Source organism: Trachinotus anak, unplaced genomic scaffold (genome assembly GCF_046630095.1).
Source record: "Trachinotus anak isolate AG129_WGS33_773 ecotype Australia unplaced genomic scaffold, CSIRO_AGI_Tana_v1 ptg000004l, whole genome shotgun sequence".
Taxonomy (NCBI): Eukaryota; Metazoa; Chordata; class Actinopteri; order Carangiformes; family Carangidae; genus Trachinotus; species Trachinotus anak.
This window is the reverse complement of record NW_027273855.1, coordinates 25,113,195-25,137,709: the sequence shown is the minus strand read 5'-3', so window position 1 is coordinate 25,137,709 and position 24,515 is coordinate 25,113,195. Positions and strand designations below refer to the sequence as shown.

The 24,515-nt window shown below is 43.3% G+C and overlaps 1 protein-coding gene across 6 annotated transcripts in view; it reads right to left on the bottom strand.

The window, feature by feature from the left end:
* Positions 1 to 66: 66 nt before the first annotated feature.
* The window catches only part of nckap5l (NCK-associated protein 5-like), a 38,618-nt gene continuing 14,169 nt past the window's right edge, over positions 67 to 24,515 (bottom strand). For 3 of the 6 annotated variants that reach the window (XM_071477420.1, XM_071477421.1, XM_071477418.1), the window contains 12 exons: positions 19,411 to 19,492; positions 11,353 to 11,493; positions 10,353 to 10,421; positions 10,204 to 10,242; positions 9,987 to 10,106; positions 8,244 to 8,336; positions 5,079 to 7,981; positions 4,348 to 4,477; positions 4,025 to 4,097; positions 2,866 to 3,144; positions 2,406 to 2,557; positions 67 to 1,336 (listed from right to left, as the gene is read on the bottom strand). In XM_071477420.1, coding sequence (XP_071333521.1) covers positions 1,076 to 1,336; positions 2,406 to 2,557; positions 2,866 to 3,144; positions 4,025 to 4,097; positions 4,348 to 4,477; positions 5,079 to 7,981; positions 8,244 to 8,336; positions 9,987 to 10,106; positions 10,204 to 10,242; positions 10,353 to 10,421; positions 11,353 to 11,493 — 4,260 coding nt within the window. In that variant the 5' untranslated portion in view covers positions 19,411 to 19,492 and the 3' untranslated portion in view covers positions 67 to 1,075. Of the gene's footprint in view, positions 1,397 to 2,405; positions 2,558 to 2,865; positions 3,145 to 4,024; positions 4,098 to 4,347; positions 4,478 to 5,078; positions 7,982 to 8,243; positions 8,337 to 9,986; positions 10,107 to 10,203; positions 10,243 to 10,352; positions 10,422 to 11,352; positions 11,494 to 19,410; positions 19,493 to 21,894; positions 24,398 to 24,515 lie in introns of all 6 variants that reach the window. The other 3 variants (XM_071477419.1, XM_071477423.1, XM_071477422.1) reach the window with 3 other exon arrangements.

Here is a 24,515-nt window from a genome sequence, read left to right as displayed (position 1 = left end):
TCTGTCCACAGCTGCCTGTAAACGATGCTACTGTCCCAAATACACACCCTCGAAATGACAAAGAACTAAATCAAAACATTTTAATTAGAAAGTTGAAAAACGGCAGTAGGTACATAGGACCTCTATTGGCTAGGGAACAAACAGCAACAGAGATGTTGAAATACAAGATATGAACATAATCTACTAAGCGAGGAGACCGCAATTTTCACAGAAAGATTACAAAAAAAAGATGAATGCAAATGATGTACATTTTAAAATAAATAAATAATAGAAATACATATTCATTGAATAGTGTAGCCATTTCTCTTATCTATGTTATTATTGCTGGTATATATTACCTTTAAATGTATTATGATTTAAAACAGACATATTCTGACAACCTTCCTCGGTCGCAAAACAATATCAACATGATCAATAAAATCGTTTATACATTTAAAATTGTGATGCATGAGTTTAGCAATTAAGAATCACAGACATGAACATTCATATTTTTTTAAGGAGCTCCATGTTTTTTTCCCCCAATACATTATGTGATGAAATGTCAAGAACAGAATTAATACAGTACAGTATGTCAGCTATTGAACTGGTCAGCTCTTCACCGCTTCAACAAAGATCCGTCTACCAGGATGAGAGAAACAAAAGACAAGTAGCTCAACAACTACCATGAGTGACAACGTCTTGTGCTAATCATTAGCTTGGCCATGCGTCTTGTAGTCCTGTATACATGAGTTAAAGAGAAGTGTCCACAGTCAAGTCTGATTGTGAAAAAATGAACAACCTATATTACTTGGGTGGCTTTTGGCTTCATGTTTATTGGAAATCCTGAGGAGTCTATCGATCCATCTTTCCAGTTGCAACAGAGAAACAGCTGATGAGACGTCACCAGATTAATCTTTGCAGACATCAACAGGGCACAGTTTCTTTTCCTCAAAGGCGGTGGCGGGTCAGCAGCATCACAGTACAGCCAGCAACCAGCCAGGAGATGTGTTCAGAGCGGTGCTGGGTCTCATTGTCTGTGGACTAGATGAATATTTGTCTCTCCAGTCCTCTCTGTCCTCCCCCCTCCTTGGCTGGATCATCCTTGGCTGCCGCAGGACGACAGACTGTCGTACAGAGAATCGCTAAGAGACTCGGGGGTCTCCAAGACCTGAGGGCGGCTCGGGGAGAGGGCTTCCTCCGGCCGCTCCCTGAGCAGCTCCAGCCCAGCCTCCCGGCTCATCTCGGGGACGCTGGGGGTGCGGGTCTTTCCCCTGCGGCTCATTCCCGACTGGGAAGGGACGGGCAGGCTGCCTGGGTCAACCACCCTGCTTGAGGAGGGACCGCCGGCCTTCGTGCTCTGGGAGGACGCAGAGGGGTAGGAAACAATTTAGGTCGTGTGTTTCATCTTATGTAACGCCTTCAGGTGCAAAAAGACACAAAAGTAGGTTACAGAAATCATCCAACTGTGATTCTTTAATATTCAGCTGATTAATAATTTCTAAAGGGAGAATGTGGTTCTGTGTTTTCACATTATGTAAGATGTGAGTGCAGATTTAAAAATGTATCTCTACTGCCTGCAAAGTATTTTCAGTCTATTAGTGACCCAGATAATTCCTTTTAACATGCTCCTGTCCAGCAAGTTGATCAAATGATCCAGAAAACACATTAATTTAGGTAGAAAACAAGTATAATTAGTTGGATAACACTTTATTTTATGGCTTCCTTATTTCCCTGAAAACGCTCCTCAGAATTTTCTAAAACTTGTTTTGTTTTGCTGTAAATTTCAAGGATTTGTCTGAAAAAGGATGAAACAGTTTGGTACCAATTATAAGGGAAAGTGTCAGTTGCTTGTTACATTTAAGTTCTAAAGAAAAAAGTAGGAAATTTTGTATAGTTCATAAACAGAACTCAATATTCGCTGGTTGGATAGAAAATGTCCCACAGGGAGTCACTTTATTTTACAGCTGTTTGTGGTAAAAAATATGTTTGTAATTAAAAACCACTGAGTCTGTTAAATTTTATAGTTTGCTCATAACTATCAGTTAACTTAAAGAATTTCCATCTGAAAACTACAGGTGAGCATAAATTTAAACAGAAAAGTCCTGGAGAATCCAAATGAAGAGGAACATAACAAGCAGCTACTTATTAACAGTCACGATGAACTCTCTCTTACAGTTAGTACCAGACTGCGTTGAGGCCTTTCTCAGAAGTACATTATATTTATGTTTATATTGTATGAATACCAGCTAATTTTTAGAAAATCATGAGGAAAGTTTCCAGGAAATTAGTTGGTAAAGGCAGCAAGTTATCAAACCTTTTTTTCCAGCCCTAAATTTATTTTAAGTTACACAACAGACTCGTGAATTTAGCTTTGTTTGAAATAGAGCTTGAATCTCTCTGAAAGTCAAACAAACGACCATCCCTACCCCTCTGAACGGTGAGCCGAAGGATACCGCCTCCTCCTCTTCCTCCTCCACTGCCAGGTACACCTCTGCAGGTCCTGCCGGAGTCTTCAGATTGGGGAAGGTCCAAGTCTTGGAGCGAGGAGAGAACATGTTCGCTCCATGGGCCTCTTTGTCTGTAGGTGGAGAGATTACAGTTAGAGGGGGTTATCGCCTTATGGTTGGTCCAGACTGAAACATTCCAACATGCAGCAGATGGACTGTCATGAAACTTTATGTTGACAATTGTGCTTTTCACTTAAAAGTTCAATCTTTCATTTCAGAAACTGGATGGGTGGAGTCACCAGTAGAAAATGAAAGATTACTAACTACAGCAGGCAAAGCAAAAATATTCTTTTTTAAATTCAAATCTTTGTCTTCTAAGGCCTTTTCTTTTATGGAGGAAAGGGAATTTTTTAGTTTTAATGGGGCAGTTTGTCGGCACCTTCGCGGATGACGCCGGCCGAGCTTCTTCCCTCCAGCATGGAGCCGTACTGAATGGTGGGAATCAGCTGTTTGTGTGGCACGTAGCACTCCTCCTGTGACGTCAGCTCTCTGTCCAGGGTGCGGGCCCGCCGCCCGGCCCTCCCCGGGGAGCCGGAGGAGTGGTGCTCGGCCCCGGCCCTCGTCTTGGACAGACCCCGCCCTGCTGCGCCGCTGCTGCAGTCGGGCAGGGGGAAGGTGCCAATGCCACTGTCCAGGGTGTACGTGGAGGCGCCTGAACCTGCAGCGGAGAGAGTGGAGAGAGATCCAGTGATGTGGACTAATGTGGAAAATAAATGAATGACTCACATCATTTAGGAAACAAAAAAAATAAATAAATGAAAAAGACTGAAAATAACTGCGTATTCTTCACTATACATTTTATCCTTTTTTGCAGCATTAGAATAGATTTTCCTCGTTTATTTACCTTTGACATGATAACAAAGGTGAGAGCCAGTTTATCTCCGTTAATGTTTCAGTAAAAACTCTTTTGCAGTGTCAGAGATTTACAGTGCTGGAGTAAAGTAGTAAAACCAAGGCAATGACAGTAATGAGGGTGTCATATACTGTACAAAAAGTGAAGCCTCTCAAGGTAAATTTGTGATTTAGAACCATATAAATAAAATTGATTTGAATACATAAATTAAAATTTTATTTTTAGTTGTTGGTGCATTGTGTGCATCTATTCTGGAGCAGCTACTAACTATTATCTTCATCACCGGAGGCAATGTCTATAAATTACTTGTTGTCCACCCCACGGCCCATAAACCTGAAAATATTCTAAAATATTTACATTAAAAGAAAGAAATATTTATATATTTGGAGCCAGTGTTGTTTTATTTTGCTTAACTTCCTAAGTATCTCTTAGTTACAGATTAACCTATCAATCAATTAATGATTTATGGGATCAGGAGAGTAGTACATCTCATATTTAATTAATCCTTTCAGCTCTGATTTGTTTATTTACTTCTCACTGTCTGTGATCAGTGTTGATATACTTATTTACTTATTTCCAGATTAGGTCCAAATAAGTCTGGTTTGAGCTTGCACAAGGTCGCAATCCTCATAAATCTAAAAGAACACTTGGCCCCTCTGACAAACCTCTGGCCGACTCCTCTTACCTGCGAAGTGCTGAGAGTGAACTGAATCTGCGAGGTTTTCATCTGACGTGATCTTGCCGATTCTGTCTGATCCCTGCATGAAAGAACAACAGAGCAGCAGATGGAGCAGTGAGTGAACTGAAAGCCGGCTGCAGGAAACTCGTCTAACAAATGAGATGCCAACTTCAGACTTGAAATGAGAAAACTGTGTAGAACAAATTGTACTGATGCAACCTGAGAGTTTGATACATTAAATCAAAGAGATGTGTTTTTCATGTCCTTCTTTCTATCAATTTATTTCATCACTAAATCTTCAAAAGCGCTTGTGTAACCCGAAAACGCACCTTCTCCATATCTTCACGGCTGGTGGTGTGACTGATGACATCACTCTGCTGGTTGAACACCGGTTTGGATGTTTTACAGTCGAAGGAGAGCCGGCGCTGGGGCACGCTGATCATGTCCTTCCCGTCCACTCTGCAGTCACAAAACATGAACTTTTAATGAAGGACTCATTTTATCAAGGTCAACATTGTGATTGTTGTATGTTATTTATGTCTTATTGCTGCTAATCACAACACAACTCTGCTGTGTTTTGTTGCTTCTTGTTTCATGCAAAAGTTTGTGTTTTGAGTTTCACCTTTTGGATAATAGATTTATTCACTTTCAAGCTGAGAGTTAGATGAAATGATCAACACCGCTCCTCTCATTTACACGTGGTAAATATGAAGCTCAGTCAGAGCGTAAGAGACACTGAGCCAAAGTTAGAGACACAAACAGGGGAGACATTTTCGCTTCTTTTTTTTTTTTTACTAACTCAAGACCTGTAGCAGGACCTTTTGTATAGAAAACTCCTTGGAGCCGTAGCAACAAGTCTGAATGTGTATCAACAGCTGTAACAGTCATATAAGGACCTTAAAATGTAAGTTAAGTAGAATATTATGGTATCAAGCTTCTCGCCCAACTCTCATCAAGAAAGCAAATACTTGTGTTTCCCAAAATGTGAAACTGTTCCTTTAAAGCTAAAGTTTGTTGTTGCACCAACTCTTGAGTCCACTTGTCCTGGTGGAGTGCTCACCTGTTCAGCAGCTGTTGCATGAAGTTGTCAGAGCGCGCTCCCCTGTACATTACAGCCAGCTGTCCCTGAGCTTGGTCCATCACCACCTCACAGGAGTGACCCCTGCCTGACCTCTCCACGTACGCCCTCTCCTCCTCCAGGGCCCTCCTCAGCCCCTCCGCCTTCTCCATCAGGGTCGAGATGTTCAGACCCTCCACGCCTTCTTTACACCTGGTGGCCATTTTCACAGAGTCCCTGCCGACCGAGGGGATGTTTATCTTCCACTCCTTCTTCTCGTCCTTTGCTTTGGTCGCGTCGGTCTTGCGGCTCAGCGCGGGCAGCTTGCTCTTCTTCAGGCCGAACCAGCTCGCGATGCCGTTGGAGGTTTTCTGCTTGACCTCGCCGCCCTGCCCTCCTCTGTCCTGCTCCTGAAGCTTCAGTACATTCTCTTCGATGCCCTTCATCACCTTCTGCTCAATGGCGGATTGCGGGCTGGGCGCCGGGTGCAAAGGCTTCTCTCCCTCAGACGTTGGAGGTCTCGGAGGCGGCGGTGGGAGGCTGTCTCCATACATTGGATTCTTTTTCCCTTTCCCGCTGATCTTGGTTCTCTCCTCTGATTTGGACGAGTAACGGGGAGCTTCCGCGGGCTTCCCCCCTCTGTGGACGGATGGACCTTGGCAAGGTTTGGACGGTGACTTTGGAGGGATTTTGTTGGGGCTGTTGCTACTGTGAGGACCAGGTTTAACATTATAGGCCAGGTTCAGGGAGCCAGGACACTTGATGTTGTTGCGTAGTACCTGCGGGGCGTCTGCATTGGGGGACGGCAGACCTATTTTGCTCTTGGAGCCTTCTGGCTTGATCACACACAGTTCTTGTTTAACCACTGCTGCACCAGAAGACTGAGATTTTATCACCTGCTCATAAAGCTGAGACGACCCCGGATACTTCAAACCAACGCCACTAGCTTTCGGTTTACCATCCAGAGAGTCTGTGTATTTTGAATGTCTCTGCTCCTCTTTATGGAGCTCCACCGGCCTCTCCACAGTCTTACTCCTTTCCTCCACAAAGGTACCGTCGTTCGCTGTGTCGACTGGTCTGAGACCGACCTGTAAATCCTCAGAGCTCCTCAGCTTTCCCAGAGCAGCCAGTCTGTCTTTGAAAGCGTGGTGACTGGAGTCGGCCTGGGATCTCGCTGCCCCAGTCGCAGGCCTCTTGGGGATGGAAGAGGAGTCGCTCCTCCTGGCTGGAGGTGGAGGCGGCTGCTGGGAAACCTCAGAGCTCTGCATGGTGAGCTCCCTTACGTCTGTCTCCTGTTTCTCTCGGGTTCGTGAGTAGTTAGCTCTGCCCTGAACTTTACTGAGGGCGGATGTGTTGGGCAGGCTGTGATGGTTAACCCACACCGGGCTGTCTGAATCCTCCTCATCATCTGATGTGGACTCTGACGTGGAGGAGGACGACTGCTTTCGTTGAGGACCGGGATTCAGGACGCTTTCTGGTAGCGATTTAACAAGCTTCCTCTCACCTCCGTTAGCCTTTGTTTGGGATGGAAGAGTGGTTCTTTTCTCGAGGCCCTGGGTTGGTTCCACCTCTCTAGAGTTGGTAGAAATATCACAGACATTTTCATAATGTGGGACCCTCTGGGATACTTTGGGTGAGGAAGAGGATGCAGAGGAGGGAGCGCCTATCTTTGAGCCAGCGCTGGCTTTAGGTGCAGAGAGGCTGCTATAGCTTATTTCCTTTGTGGGCAAAGAGCAGACGTCTTCAGGCTGCGGAGGGGAGGTTGGTGCCGAGTGCGTGGCAGGGTAGGACTCAGACCTGGAGGGTGGTGGAGGGGGCTGCCTGCACCGCTCTGTGGTGGTGGCTCTGCGCGTGGGAACAGGAGAGTGGTAAACCTCGTAGTTGTTGGTGCGGCAGGGGATCCTCGAGTTGCGGGTGAGCTGGGGGCTCAGACGGACAGCAGAGGTCGAAGCCTGAGACTTCTCCCCCATCGAGGGGATCTTTAAAAATTTGAGCAGTTTGGACGGGGAGTTGATGGCCGCGGCCTTGACATCACTGAGGCAGGAGGGGCTGGGGCTGACGGAGGCGCTGGCTCTCACAGAGGAGGCCTCCTGATCTGTGCTGTCTTTCTCGGGGGTGGATGAGGGGTCATCCGACATGGCGTTGCTGACGCCATTGTGAACGCCGTCGCTCGTCTCCAAGTCACAGTGGGAGATCTCCTTCACAGAACTGGGCAGGTGGGAGGTGGGACAGAAACCAGTGAGCTCCTCAGAGACACTGGCGTTTAGACAACTCTCTGAAATATCCTGCTCCTGCTCCACTCCCATCACCTCCAGGCTCTGATCGGCTGCCTCTGTGACTGACGAGTGGGCCGTGGCGCCTGCTGGTTGCTGGTGGGCTTCATTCTTGGTGCATTGTTTAGACGGGGGAACAGACTCTGCTGTTCTGCTCTTACTGTGACATTCGCTCATAGCAGCTGCAGGAACTACGTGGCTCTGGGAGGCGGAGTTGGCTTTCGAGGGACTACAGACGTGGTTGCATGGCTTTGGAGGACTGTCCGGACTCCTCTTGCAATGTAAACAGCAGGTGTTCCCTCCCTCACACTTCACCGCCCCATCGCCGTTGACATGCTGGTGTGTGTCAGCGTCAGAGCAGGAGCAGTGGCAGTGTGTGTGGTGGGATTTGCACTGTAGCGGAAGAGGGTCCGCAGTGGCCAAAACTGCCTCTGTGGACATGAGCACCTGGCTGTAGTCGCAGAAAGACAAGCTCGCAGTGGACGGGTGGAACTTGAGAGGGTCTGTCTCCTCCATCTTGCGCAGGACCTCCAAGATGTGTGCTTTCTTCTTGAAGAAGGGCGACAGGGCCTCCATGGAGGTGGCTGGGCCGCGAGGGCCCGGGGAGGCATGTTGTGTGCGGTAGCCATTTCCCTTTGGAAAGAAAAAGATCCTTATCAACACACATTCACTGCTGACCCTTCAGTGAGAGCCAAACATTTTATCTCGTCAGGACCTTTGAGTGCGTGCGTACAGGAAGTGAGTGCAGGGGAGATTAGCAGCGGGGGTCGTATTTAAAGCACAATAGTGGAAAACAGAGCAAATGTCAGAGCATGTTGTAACGTCACACACAGGTCTCATTCAGAGGCGATGATGTAACCCTGAACGTTGGGTAAAGCTTTGCTGTGATAATCACCTTGGCTTGTGCTTCAGTCTGTGCAGGCTCCACCTGTTTGGCAGAGTCATTGTGCAGCTGTGCATTGTAGTCTGGGAGGGGTCCTGCGTGGACCTGTAACAGGAGATTCATAAGGCAATTATGAGGACATTGTATACACTACAGGGTATTGTACACACAGACAACTAGGAGCTACATTGTCCTGGCATCTGCTGGAACAATATACAGCAGAGGTGAGAGACTCAGATCCATTACTGGCTCAGTCATGTTTGAAAGAATGAGGCTGAGGTGAAAGAAGAAATGAGCAGCTCCATCTGGTCCCAAGCATCAGAGCCGTGCACTGGTGGAAAGTGACTCAAACACTGTACTTTAGTTCATTTTTGAGGTCTCGTCCTCCGAGTATTTTCATTTTGAGCTACTTTTACTCTTCTATACTTGCAATACACTTTTGTACACTTCTGTGGTTAAATATGATTAGTTGTTATACATTTAGGGCGGCCAGGACGTGGCTTTATCTGGGAGTATTTCTCAATATTAATATGAATAAATGACTGACAGATACTGAGATCTGCAGCCACTGAACCAAGATATTCAGATTACATTGGTCAGAAAGTTCTGTGCTGATGAATAGTTTGTTTTTAATGATGTTTGGATTACTGGTGGTATGTTCCCTAGTTATAAACCAGAATGGTCTTTTTTTTTATCGTTTTCAAAGGGACAGGTTTTGATTCACCACAACTGACTCTTATCTTTGTCTTACTGCCTACAATAAATGTATAGTTAGTGCATCGTCCCTGTTATAAATAAATAAATAAATAAATAATAGAATAGAACAGGAAGCCTTTATTGTCATTGTAAGCTCTGCAGACAACAAAATTAGTTGTGATTGGATAAGTTAGAGTAGTTAAGCTTAGCTTCACCACAAGCAGCTGTAACACTAAAGGGCTGCTTATATATAAATAATATACAAATAGTATAATGCGGTATTAGCACTTCTACTTTTGCACATGTTGCTGATGACACTTGTTTTGTTTTGTACTTTTTTAATCAACATCTTAAGAACTTTTACTTATAACATAGTATCTTTTACATTGTTGTATCAATACTTTTACTTAAAGGTCTCATATTTTACACTTTTGGAGATTTCAGGAAACCAAATCCTACAAGGTTGGGTGGTGGGTCCAGGTGGGCGGGGCTTGGGGCATGGCAGAGGGCAGTGACTGCTTTGTTGTTACATCACAAAGTTACAGAAGTTCTGACGGCTCATTTTAAGGCTCAGTTTCTGAATACAGGCTGTGTGCATTTCTCTGTGGACTGAGGCTTTGATACTTTCACAGTATTAATATAGAACCCAGACCTGCTTTGTAATCACAAACACATGGACATCTGCCTTTATACAATATGGGACCTTTAAGTAGAGAACAGCAGCAGAATTATAATTTTACAATATGCTGCTAATGACGCAATTTCTGTTCTCATTTGTAAGAATTTTCTTTATTCATTAGAACATTTGACTGTTTTTTATGAAACACTCACTCACTGTACTTTATTCAACCTCATATTACTTCACTGTCTTTGTTCTTGCTTTCTGTTTTTTTTTATTGTGTGTCGCTGCAGGAATGTGGTTTCATTCCCTGCGTGCTGAGTATTGTGTATGGAGAGAATGACAATGCCTTTTATGTTAAACCTTGATCAGAGCGCTTCCTCGACCGCAGCTGTTTGAGACTGAATCATTTATGAATCATCACAGAGGAAGCTCGTCACCTGGTAGTGAGCAGTGGGGTGGTTGGGCAGTTTCTGCTGAAAAAGCTCACAAAGCGCTCGGTTCTGTCTCTCCAGGTCGAACACCAACATCTTCAGCTTGATGCACTCCTCTCTCAGATCCTGTTCAGTGACAGAGGAGGAAGTGAGACAACTGACGGACCTCAGTCTACAACGTTACAATAAAGAAATCAGAAGCCGTAGGTTCATGTCATGTTACCTTTTGATTGAGCAGAGCTTGGACCACGTGGTTGGCCACCTGATAACAGAAGAACATATTTCACACAATGACTTCAGTGACTCAGCTGTTCTGGATTTATAAGTATTGTTTGTTTCTGAATGAATTTGTATTGAACAACATGAACTCACCTCATCCAGGCATCTCTCATAAGCCTCTCTCTGACTCTCGTTCGCCAACATCAGAGCAGAGTTCTCTGCCTGCAAACAAACAAAAACACGTTAACGTGACAAATACATGCAACAGTTAGGTAGTTTATGTTGTTATGTTATATCATGTTGTGTTGTTCACTGTTGCTGTGGTGAACATAACTTCCTACATATAACTTTACAGTGCAAACAACTTTGTCTTCTATCTAACGACTGACAAAAAAAACACAACTCAAATATTTTCATAATCATCCAACCGGAGGAACTAATCAGAAATAAAGGATCTGTCAGGAATCAATGTCACTGTTGTGTCTTGTGCTGTTTTTTTTAATCAATATTCTTGTTGAGTTTTGTATATTTTAAAAATGTATTCTTTACAAACTAGCCTTGTATATAAAAGCTGTCTTGTGTTCCTATACAAATAAACATTTAGTAAATACAAAATGAAGCCAATAAATAATTTTATAATGAATAATAAAGATCCTTTCTCACTTACTAGACATGATAAACAGGGAGACCATTACACCTGCCTATAGCTGCTGTATGTTGGTGGTGGTGTGTGCAAGCATCATGAACTTTACACTGTTCACAGTTTTTAATAAAGAAATCATAACTTAATTATACTAAATGAACAATTTTCAATATATGATTCACAACAGCAGTTAACACTTTTAAAATGGATCATTTCAACTATAAAACTGAAAACTGAACTGTGCCTGAAATATAGAAATGTCGGATTTTGTGTGTATGAGCAATTTCTTTCTTTCTATATTGTTTCTCTTATGGTTTGTTTTGAACATTTTAAATGTAAAATTGAAGCCTGTTTGGGTGTAAAAATTCACTGAATAAAAAACAGATAATTTCAGCATTTTTAAAAATGTCTGTGCTTCCTATGTTTGCTGTAGTTTTGATGGACACAGACGATGGAGGGGCAGCAATAGTTTCGACCGTGAGGCGGAGTGTGTCCTGTTTGTTTACTCACCTCCAGCTCTCTCAGTCGGTCCATGAGCTCGCTGCTGTTGTCCTCCAGGTACGACTCCACGTCTCCCTCTTCGCCCTCCTCGTCCGAGCCGAAGTCCTCGTCACACATTCTCTGTTCAGTCTCATCAGACATTGTTCTCATCTGGAAACACACGAGGTGAAACTGCAGCCGTCACAATCTGTACAGACGGTAAAGTTCGCTTCTGCAAACAGGAGGCAGGAAGCATCAGCTGCTGTGGAACAACCACTGTAAGAGCTTCCTCTATTTCCTCAAAGTCACAATGTGTGTTAGTTCTTGCTGCCCTGTTCCATAACCACAACTGTGTCTGTTTACTGATGCGTTGTTTACAAGGGACAAGTGACTGTTTTCATTCAAATCACAACAGTTTAAATTCCCTCTGGTGGTGGAGGTGAGCTGCTCCTGTGGCTTCAGAAACAATCATTTTGGAGATTCTGGCTTGAAAAGACTTCTTGTACTGACCATCTTAGTTTAGCATGTTAACATCAGCTAATTAGCACTAAACACTCAGCACAGTCGAGGCTGATGGGAATGTCATCAACTTTTCAGGTGTTTAGTCGAGCTGCACGATATGCAAAAAAAAAATAAACAAATACATTTTTAAAATGGAATGATTAGTCAGTAACTAACATTAACTAACCTCTGTTTAACACTGATCTCCATCAAAAAGCCATGCTAGTAAAATATATTTTAAGATATTTTAACTGACATCCCTACATCAACAAAATAAAATTATGTCAGTCTAGAACAAAACAACTGATGAAACTGGTAGCCAACATAAAAACATAAATGCTGTGTAATTAAATGAGCATGAACCATATTTAAAAGTCATGCTTAGTTTCCTGTTTTGGAGAATGATAACTATAAATCAGATGTTTAGATTCTTATCCGTCACACAGCACCACCTGATTGGTCCCTGAGTCATTCTGTCTTCTGCTCAACGAGCCCAAACACACAGCCAGAGACATAAAGAACCATCTTCAGAGACAAGAAGAACAAGGAGCCCTGCAACAGATGGTCTCTGGTCCCCACAGAGACCTGATCTTAACATCGTGGAGTCAGTGTGGGATCAGAAGCTTTCTCTCAGGCTTCAACATAACCAAGGGCAAAAGAAGTCCAGCAAGCACTCACTGCTGCTCAGATCAACTACTCTCTTCTCTTATGTGGATATTGGCAGCTGGGCCGTCAGAGAGATTTAAACAGTGAGGTATTCAACGCAGTATTTTGAACAGTGAAGTGGGGATTTATTCTCCATATCCACAGCTGGGTTATATTAACATCGACACAACTACGACTGTTATTATGAATGATTCATTCATTCTTTAGTCAAAAAAAAAAAAAAAAAAAAGCCAGAATGTAGTGAAAAATGTCAAAACACAAATATCTTCAGTTCACTGTGATATTAAACAGGAAAAAGCAGGAAATCCTCACATAATTAGAAGAAGGCAACAGTGGATGTTTGACATATTTGCTTCATAACTGACTAAATCAATTAGCAAAATGGTTTACGATAGATTTCCTGTCAATCGCCCGATTGTTTCAGCCCTCGCTGACTGTGTGAACTGCCCCGCTGCAGTAAACCTCACCCATCTGGTTCTCCAAGCAAACCAAAACAAACAGCGGAGGACAGCAGTAAACCGAGGTCTGCTTCACTTCAGGCTCCGTTCTCATCTCCAAGAGTGACGTTAACGTTATTACAGCCATTACACTCTGTTTATGCTCTGTTTATCTGACAGCCACAGGATTTTGTTTCAACACTGCATCAGAGTTTGGTCCTCGACACTCGACACAAACACGGACGGAGCTGAAACATCTCTGCTGCAGAGCCTGTTGACCTACTGTACACTGAGGATTACTGACCAGGCACATTAATCCATCCATCCTGCATTGTTTCAGATACGCAGACCGTGTAGAGCGATGAGCCTTTGTGTCCATATTTCTCTGCTTTAGGTCTGCAGCTTCAACAAATCCACCGATCAAACTGCAGCACCACGCTGAGCTCGCAGGCTGCCGGAGCCTGTGAGCGTGCTGCACTGCAGGGCATATGGCCGAGGACCAGTCTAGTAGGCATGGATCCAGGTGTGTCTCAGTGTGTGTGTGTGTGTGTTGACTGTCAGAGCAGAGCACTGAAGAGCCACAACGGGAAGTAGGTGTGTTGACGTGGACCCAGATCCAACTGTCACATCTTAAGGAGTCATTAGAGCGGATGAGGCGAGCCTGATTCTGTGGCCAGAGGCCAATCAGGAACTGGCACAGTTTCCAGCAGTGTTAAACCTGACTTGAACAGGTCACACACACACACACACACACACACACACACACACACACACACACACACACACACGTATACACGGAAACATTCAGATATATTTATAGGTGGAGATCACCTTCATACTTTTTCATGCATCAACCAAAATGAGTCTTTAGTGCAAACAAATGTTCGATCATATTTTTGCAACATTTTCCTGATTTAAATTTTGTGTGTTTTGTTCAGGCAAAGTTCTTGTTACGCTGCTTTACACAAAACTACAAAAACACTTTACTTTAACCCAACTTCAAACCAATTATGATCAGCATAAACAACATTTGATAACATTTGATCTATAATACTGTAACATTATAATGCAGTTGTAAGCAGATGCAAGTCTATAATAATAATAATGATAATAACTCCTCCTGTGGGCAGCCATGAGTGGAGGCTGGGAAGTGAAAAGATGAGTGATGATAATAAACCGTTGTAATAATGTAATAAAATATATTTTCATAGGAGAAATTAGAACTGTTGAAGGTACTGTGCATTGTTATAAACCATGGTAAACTGGTGCTATTTGAGCTATAGATTATTTGTCTGACATCTGAAAACATCATCCGTTTTTTTTTTTTCGACCAAATGATTGTTTGAATAATCTGGAAAATCATCAGATTGATCTATAAATGAAAATAATCATTTGCTGCAGCTCCAGTGTGAAGTATCATAAAATCCATCATTTCATTTTGATTCAGAGACTCAGGTCATCATGATGGCATTAGTATTAAAAAAACAAAAATGCAGTACCTAGCCCTGCATAAGCACACAACACAACACAACACAACACAACACAACACAACACAACACATACACACAGAATCAAACCCACTACTGGGAAACGTTCAATAGCTTCTAATAGTTTCATAAGAACCCAGCAGAGAGCTGCGAGGCCTTGTGTAACCAGAGCTGTTTGCAAAGCGTTTACAGGAAGATTATTGAACATCGTGGGCCTGTGGATTGTGAACTCTGACTGACAGACCTAAGCAGCACCATCCAGAGTGTGGGGGGCTTATCGAGCCGCGATTGACTGAACGCGGCCGAACCTTCACGTATAATGGACGGCTGATCAATGCAGCCCATCTAAGAACGGAAGCAGATATTAGCCATCCATTTGACCTTGGATACAGGAACGACACTGAGTGGTTATAAATACCAGCTTTTCTCTTCACTAATGCACATTAAAGCTCCGGGCAGCAGGAGCCCAGAAACAAACACACATCTCTCTGTGTTTGAGAAACATTCACATGGAAATTACAGCGCGGACCAAAAGACAACAAAAGTGATTCTAAATATAACATGAAAATGTGGCTCTGCCGCCGCCGCCGCCGTGGTTTCTTTTGATGTGCAGGGTTAACGCCACGAGCCTCGCTGAGAACGCCACTGGAAGGAAGAAGGTTGTGTCCCATTTACCCAGAATCCAACAGGCCTTCTTGTCTAGAGTCCTATTGACGGTCGATCAAAGAACCGATCAAATCAAATGACCTGCTGCTTCGTTATGAACCGTCCCGACCTCTCAGACCATCTGGGGGCAGGTCCTCTCTCTGTCCCCAGAGTCAAAGCTCAGCCTTAAGTTTCTATGCACCACATATCTGGAACAAACTCCCAGAACATTTGAGGTTTGCTCCAACTTTCAGTTCCTTCAAATCATGGCTTCAGACTTCTCTGTTTTCCACTGCCTTTAATTAAATAAAATTCGGGGCTGTGCACTTATATCTCACGCTGCTGTGCAATGGCACAGGATCTGCTTTATTTCATTTTTTTAGCTTTTGATTTTATTTCAATCGTTTTAAAATCTGATTTTGATGCTTTCAAACGAAATGAAAACTCCTGCTTCCTGTTAAATACATGCCAGTTTAAAATACACCAGAATTTTCCTTTAATTTCCTTTTTTTATATCGTATGTAAAAACCTTTGAATCGCAGTGTTGTTGAAGGGCACTACACACATTAACTTGAAAACATGGTTTAAATCATTTAAATGTGTATCTATAACATTAAATACTCCTAAATGTGCACATAGAGTTAAAGTTTGGGGGAAAAAACACTCAAAAATGAATCTTTCTCATCAGGACTGAGTGGGTTTGGTTTGACCTAATAAATGTTTTCATTGTTGAAAAACATTCTTGTCTCAAAAATGTCAGAAAATAGTGAAAACACCTGTTTTAATTTCCCACATAATCATTTGCAGAAGACACCACAGATGACACGTCCGAACCCACAGATGTTCGGTTCACTATCAGGAAGAAGAGAAAAGTCTGAGAAGCTGGAACCAGACGATGTTTGGTATTTTGGCTCGAAAAATGACTAAAATGATTAATTATTAAAATAGTTGCAGATTAACGTCCTGTTATTCAACTAATAAACGAAACATAACAGGTCAAATGTATGTGTTGTTATAGTGTCCTGTAGTTGTAACGGCTTTTAGTCTGTGATGTACAGAAGTTTAGAGAGAAAGAGAGACTGCAGTGTTGTGGTCCTGATGGTGGTTCAGGACTCTGTGACTGGCCTGTGCACAGAGGCTCATTGACAGGGCAGAGCAGAGGCCCAGTGTGTCCCAGCGGGGGCCGCAGTGCCAGGGAGCTCCCTGCACTGAGCTCGGCTGGCAGACTTACAGCCGCTGGTGCTGTCAGAGCCCGACAGAGAGAGGCCACAAGGGGAAAGCAAAGAGAGTTAATGTTGCTGCTCTGCACACTGCACTGCACTGCGACCTCGCCGCCTGGCAGCCGCTGGAGGAGTGTTCAGGTTAGAGCTGTCACAATGTCAGAGTTTCACTACACGATTACTGTGGACAAAAGCATTCATGATATCACTGCGATATCTACAGCACATTTATATAAAAATATATTAATAATAATAATAATAATAATAATAATAATAATAATAATAATAATAATGGTATCAGTCAATGAATTAGACTCAAATACAAGTGTCGGGAGGTGGAGAGAGTCTGGAACCAGAATGGTATAACAGCAAAACCAATTATAAAAGGTTTTAACTTGGTGGTAATTTTAATTTCATTATGGATTATCCTTATTTGATCAATTCTCTAGTTGGTTTGTAAAACTTCAGAAATGCCCATCGCAATCTCCCAAAGCGACACTTACATAGCTTATTTGTCCAATAGATGGTTAAAAATTAACAAAAATATACTACAAGGAAAAAAATCAGCAGTAAACCAGTAAATGTTTTGGCATTTTACATGAAAAATGACTTAAAAGATGATTAAATGAAACAAACTCCAACTATTATCTGAAATGTAGTGGAGTAAGTTAAGTTTCAGTTCACCTCTGCTGACTGGACGTTTTATTTTTTTAGTCCCTCCTCAGTGGAACAATAAAATACACTGAGGCCATTTGTATTTATTACTACAGGAAATCCATCATTAAAAAAACAAATGTCCTTAAATCTGTGTGTCCTCATGGGGCCGGAGGCTGCGATGAATGAATCTGTTCAGTCAAGTGTGATAAGGACGACGTGAGCTTTGCATGTATTTACATTTTACAAGTGTGATGAATGAAGTCTCTCCTGTAGCAGACGTGATTTAGTTATTCTGACAAACAGTTTCAACATCATTCGACTGACTTCACACATGAAGGTTAATGTGCTCGTCACAGGCAGCACCAGTACAAATGTCTCCTGTGGCTTCTGTTTCAAGACAATATCCAGTTGCATTACATGAAATGTAAAATCCATATTTTGTGGAGCTTGACTCACAACAGTCACCTCTGAGTTACCGTAACACAAAGTCAGGAAATCTCACGCTCCGCTGCTTCGATTTGACTTATGATTATTTAATCTGTGTTGTGCTTCATGCCCGTCCACTTTTTGCAGACGCAGCTTTTAGAGAAACTATTTTAAACACACTGAGGGAAAATGTTGCTAAATTGAGATAAAATTTCCAAAGGAAGAAAAAAACAACAAAAAGAAACAGAAGAAAACAACAGAGCAACAATAAAATAAATAAATTCTAATAAATAATAAATAAAATGTTCTCATGTGTCCTAACTTCAATAATCAATTAAAACATTTTAATCATTTTTTAAGCAATATTGCCAAACATTTACCGGCTCCACCTTCTCAGATTTACTGCTTTACTCATTGTGATATTTGATAGTAAACTCAATGTATTTGGGTTTTGGACAAAGTAAGACATGAAGTGTACATCAGAAAATAATCTGCAGTTTAATTAGCAATGAAAGTAGCAAGTAGCAGCCCTACTCATGAGATACATCACACAGGAAGTGCCCAATGTTGTAATGAGTGGAATATTTCCCCCAAACCTCTGAGCATGCACGAGCAGTGACTGAGCAATAAAACAGTTCTGTTGTTTTTCTGTTGTACAAAAATGAAGACAGACCAGAGAAAACCAGCAAAGCTGCCGCAAGAAACAAAAAAACAGCAAACAGATGAGCCTGGAGGTCAAAGTCAGCACAAAGCTTTCTGTTTTGTTTCTGAAAATCCGCCCGTCTCAAAAACGCAGCCACTAAATCTGACATTGCCAAGTGTAAACAAAGTGCAGCGAGGCACCGCGTTCGCAGCTTAACGTCCCAATCACTGAACAAAACCGAGAGGATCATGTGTTCGCCTCGGAGCCAGGCGAGCACGTGGTGCTTTTGTTCTTCCTCAAATGACTCAAATGGATACCTGTGCATGAAGAGCGAGGGCTGCGGGGACACTGGTGAGTTTTCACCGACAAACAAACAAAGTGCAACCTGACACCTGAGGAAAACTAACGTGTCATCTACTGTAAATAAATAGCCACAGTGTCCTTTGAACAAATCACCCAGCGGCCACTGCTGCAGAGGTTGGTTTAGCTTTTCATGGGCGTTTTCCTCAGAGACAGAGAGAGCTTCTTTATTTTCTACACATCTGCCAACGAGCCTGATGACAAAAGAGCATTTTTTGGACTAAATGAAAGCTGATGCATCTAGAAAACAAGCTGATCAGTATCAATCAATACTGATCATGAGTTTCAATCCACCAAGTCCTAGAAATTTCATGTGCTCATCTTTAGCTTTTGGGAACTGTACTGAGTATTTCTCATTATTTTATAGACCAATCAAATTAACCGATTTGTCAAGAAAGTAATCTGAAGATCAAAATCCATTAAAAAATAATCGTTGGTTGCAGCCCCAGTGAACTGAAACATTAAAGGTCCATATTTTACTCTCATGTTTAATCTGAAGTGTTGATCTCCATCAGAAGATATATTTGTAGTTTTAAGAACTAAAAACCATCTCAGTGTAGTTTTACATCTCCTCTCTCAGGCTTCTCCCTGAAGCTCTAGTCACAACAGGTCAGTGAGCCAATCAGAAGAGAGGCTCAGAGTCTCTCTTCTGATTGGCTGACTGTTTTCAGAGTGATCTAGTAAAAATAAAGCAGATTTCAGGGAAAGACTCAAGAGAAACCAAATCCTGCCAGATTAGATTGTGGTTGTGGGTGGGTTAGGCTCAGGAGTGGTGACTGCTTCTATGTGACATCACAAAGTTACAGAAGTCCTGACAGCTCATTATAAGGCTCAGTTTCTGAATACAGGCTGTTTGCATTTCTCTGTGGACTGAGGCTTTGATACTTTCACACGATTAATATAGAACCTAGACCTGCTTTATAATTGAAAAACACATGGACATCTCACTTTATGCAATATGGGACCTTTAATAATGAGCTGATTTCTGATGTTGCACAGAGTTTTTCCCAAATGACGACATACCGAACACACACGAACACACTCACCTGTGGTTTCAGCTCTCCTTATGATGCTTGAAGAGGAGTCTCCTGTCAGGCACCTCTGTCTCCCAACAACAAAACCAAGGAGCTGAGGAGGAGAAAACACACAGGCACATTTTAATTAAGAAACTCCCAGCTTTCTCCTCCTCCACTGACAAACCTCCTGACGCCTCTGCCGGCCCTGTTTGAGTCTCTGTGAACCATGAGACGAGAAACCGCAGGGTTTGGGCGTAGTAATGAGATCTTGAAAAGTTTGATGGCGGGAGTTTTGCGCTGGGGGTGGATGGGAATTGAGACCAATGTCACCTCTGTGATGAGCTGCGGCGGGCAAAGGCTGCAGGTTTCCTCCGCTCTGCGAGTGAACAGGAAACCGGGAGGAGAGGAAGACGCTGCATTGCCCTCGGGAGATACCAGCGCTCGGCAGACGCCAGCCATGCCAAGACCACAAGCCCACCCCCCCACTCTTCTATCTCACTCCCTTCCTCAATCTCTCCTCCCCTCGTCTTTCCTTTCATCTCTGAGTCATTGTGAAGTGTAATGAAAGAAAGATGGATGAATAATTCAGCAGACACAGCGTTTAAGAACTCCCCCTTTTATGTCTTTCTGATAACACAGGACACACTGATTTTTTCTTTGTTTTTAAGTTTTAGTCCAATGTGGGATTCCCCCATCAACCGAGCCCCCCGTTCATTATGTTTACATCCTACAAAGATTTCTTTTATAAACGAAATGGGACGCCCCGTCTGCTGCAGCGTCTCCTCAGCCGGCGTTTTGTCTGATTGCTCCAGATATGTTTAGGCACCGAGCTGCGGCATTAACTCTTCATTTCCAACAGCACTTTTATAGGGTAACAAGGCCTGATCCTGTTAGATCTTGTCAAACTGAAATGGGATTAGAGGTGTTGAGCATCTGCCCACTCAATCTGGGTTTTAATAGAGCAAGAGCAGATCATCTGGTCTGGCCGTGTCCTCCTCAGTACACCTGGTACTGGGAACAAAAAAAAAACACAGACCCTGATCTGTGATCCGTGTCATGAAGTCAGATCACAGCGGCCATTAAAAAAAAAAAAAAGACGGCTGCACCTCACCAGTATTTATTTGCTGAGGATGGGCTTTGATTTTTGAGGGCTGAGGTTTTCAAAAAGGTTTGGTGAAATGCTGCAGATGAGGGAGGATGAGAGGATGAGATTCATGCAATGAGGGCAACGCTGAAAAGGGGAAAAAAAAAAAAAAATTCAAAGGCGACTCAGCCGAAGCAGAGAGGAGAAATGCACAAAAGCTTCTTAAATCATGTCAGTCGCACTCTTGGGGATTTGGCACAGGCAAGGCCGTCTCAGGATATGTCAAACACCACCCTTTCCATCTGCCAATCTGGAAGGGCGCAGATTGAAGTTCTTGCTGTGTAGGCAAAGTGTGGAGGCGGGAGATGTAAACAATGTGACAAAAACCTAAATCCTCACATGACGGATTTAGACAAGATCGGAGAAGACTTCAATCTTACCCCCCACCAAAAAAAATGTAGGCCAAAGTCGCTTTTTTTTTTTTTTTTTTGCAGACACACCATTATCACGTGATTGTCTGCATCATTAATACAGATGCAGATAAATATCAAAGAGGCAGAGAGATGTGGGTGAGACAGAATCGGGCTGGCAGGCTCCCCCCGGTGCTGCTTCCTGTCTGGTGTTTGGCTATATGAACCGAGGCGAATCGTACACAAGCAATATTTGGGATGAGGAGCGCAGGCGGTGGAGAGGAGGAGGAGGAGGAGGTGGGGGGAGGGAAGGGAAGGGATGGAGGAGGAGGGGAGCTCCCTTCCCAAAAGGGCCTGAAAGGTTGGATGCGCGCCACGGATGTCTGAGAGCAATCACAACACAACGCAGGGATCCTTCTTAAAAATCTGTGCCAGGCGACCTCCACACCCAGGAAACGCCACACGGGGCCCGTCCATCTCTGATTCAACACAAACTGTGCTTCTGCTTTAAAACACACACACACACACACACACACACACACACACACACTCTCACAAACAACATTCAGGCTGCACTATCCACCACCGGCGTTCACAATTGGCAGATTTATGACACTTTGTTAGCTGCAACCAAAACAATCCTCCGTGATCCTGTGTTGGTTCAGGCCAAATAGAAACCACACTGCATGGTAACAGGGCTGCTAAATGCTCCTATAATGTAAGCTAGCTCACACATATTAATGCTAACCTGAACACACACACAGCACAAATCAGAGTCATCATGTTCATTCATATCAAGTCAACACCGTAAAACCAAAGGAAATGTGTTCTCTCACTGTCACATCACTTTATACTGAAATAAGTACAAATCTGCTTTAGTTTGACACAGAAACACAGTCACAACAGAGCGGGAGGCCCCAGAAAACAGCATGTCAGCTGGAAAAAATGAATCAGTATTTACACATCTACAAATTCCACCCCACCCCACCCCCTCCAAGCACAGATTTTGGGTCAGCTCACCTTCCTCCTGCTGCCTTTTCACTCATCCAGTCAGCGCATCTGAGGTCTCCTCGCAGCAGAATCAAACGTAAGGCACCAGCAGAGGCAGAAAAAAAAAAAAAAGAGAGAGAGAGAGCGACAGAGAGAGGCCACAACCTTACATTTCTGTTTTCCGGCTGCGGAGGAGATTATTTCCCCCCCTCGGTTAAAAGTGCCGTCACCCTCTGAGTGTGGCAAGGAAGCCGGTTTCCTCTACGCTACAGCCAGTAAAGGCCTGTCCTTGGGCATGTGCATTGTGTGTGTGTGCCTGTGCTGTCTGCAGAGGCTGCCATGTCTCCCATTGTTCCAGGGCGAGTGAGGCAGGCTTCCTACCCCAATAGACCCTGCCTACTACAACAGCTGTGGACCAGCCCCCACCTCTCTGCCGGTCTCCCCTCCTCCTCCTCCTCCTCCTCCTCCTACGACTCCTGCCTCTCTGCCTGCCTGTACTGCTGCTGCTGCTGCTGCTGCTGCTGCTAAACATTAACCCTGCAGCTGCCGGCTCGGGGCCATAAAGAGGAGGAGAGGGGGGTTGTGTTTCAAAAGAGACCCCACCACGGAGCGGACAAAGGAACGTAACAGGGAGAGGATATCCGACAGCCGGGCTGAACTGACAGGACTCCTGCACAGAGCCATTCAGTGCCCTAGAAAGAAAACAGGCTCTGAGCTAAGAGGATTGTCTTTCTCAATCACATTGGTAATAAGTGCTGCACTGGGTCCTGTGTGGCTGCTCTGAGGAAAAGAAAAAGTCACTGGAAAATCAGAACAAGAGATATTCTCACTCAACTAACAATTATCTTCAACGTGCAGATTATTTTCTCAATGAATTGATTCTTTTGGTCAATTAAATGATAGAGAAAGGCCGTCACGTTACTGACGTCCTCACACTGCTTTGTTCGGTTTGTGACAAGTGGAGCTGACCCCAGATATCAGCGGGTATTAGCTGAATGCAGATATATCAGTATCGTTGTGCATATTGGCCAATAATTAACGAGAAACTGCAAAACGGAAACACAAACGCAGGTCTGACGTTATGGAGAAACAGCGTCTCAGTGACATAGTTTGTCCTCCAGGTGATTTTTCAACAATAAAATATCCTGATTAGTTTCTGTCTTTGTCACAATAAAATAATACTAACAGTCTAATGGATCTGTATCAAGATTATTTGTTTATATTTAACAAAAACATACAATTGAAGCTGGAACTATGTGTTTTTGCTTTAAATATGTCTAATGATTCATCCATTATCAAAATTTCCCACAGCTTGATGTGACTTATTTAAAGGTCTTGTTTTGTCCGACCGACCAAAGATTTTCAGCTCACTATCATATAAGCTAAAAATCTAATCTTCTTATTGCAGATATATCAGTATCATTGTTTTATATTGGCTGATAATCAACAAGAAACTGCACAACAGAAACAACAAAGTAGGTCAGAGGTCAAGATGGTTTGTTTACTAGTGAACTGCTTGAATTATGACTGATGATTAATTGATTATCAAAATATTTGCCACTGCTTTTCCGTCGGTCGGTGAACCTGACACCAGAGAATATTTGGCTTTTTTGGCTTGAAAAATTAAACAGTAATTTACCCAAATATTTCCACATCAACCAACAACGAGGTGATTTCTGGCTCTCTGGTTCTACTATCTGTGTCTCAGCGTGTGCTCATCTCTGCAGGTTTTCACCCTGCGTGACTCATAGGCTCTCCTTGTTAATGAAGCCACATCATCCTCATACCCACAGACATACCAGACACACTAAACCAAGTCTGATGACAAAATGACTGGGCGCCAGGGCAACAACAACGGGAGGAAGAAAACACGGGTTTCATGAGCAGAATGTGGGAGGTTAATACAATAAAGTAATAATGGAAGGCCAAACGTCCCTACGATTGCTTCTGCAGATATTTTTTTTAAGAGATATATATATAAGTGAGTGATTCTCTTTTTTAATTTGACCCTAATTGAGCCGACAAGAGACCTGACCTGAATCGACTTTGCCCCACACCAGACTTCCTATGGTCAAAATCAAGTGCCCCGGGCTGCTCACATGAACGGCAGTTGTTTCAAGCTATTGTCATTCAGATTTGACCAAAACAGTCAAGCCAGTTTGGCGGGTCTAGAACTGCCCCAGATTCACAGCAGAATTTCAATTTGTCTGAAACAAAAGGAGCCAAACTGCGCTTTCAAGATACAAATCAGACAAAAAGACGCTGATAAATCCAGTGTGGAAAATCAGGGAAAAACCCAAAGACAAACTACTGTATTAAATACCATCAAAGAGCTGATCTGCCTTTGAAAAACTGCACAGGTCATCAAGAATTAACCACAACAAAGACGGAAACACACAGCAGACACTGAGCTTCACATCAAAAATCACCCAGATCAAAAGAGCTTGTGTCCAGTGAGGATTTACTCACACATATGGCAGTCCTGCCCGGGCTGTGCTCTCGGCCAGGCCTCTAATCTGTGTCCACCTAGTGGCTGAGAGAGAGAGAGAGAGAAGCTACCACAGTCCTGGGAGAACCTCATTCAGGGTCACAGGTTTTTAATTCTGTCCTTCCAGTGTAAGAGATTCACCGTTCTGGTTCTGTTGTTCCTT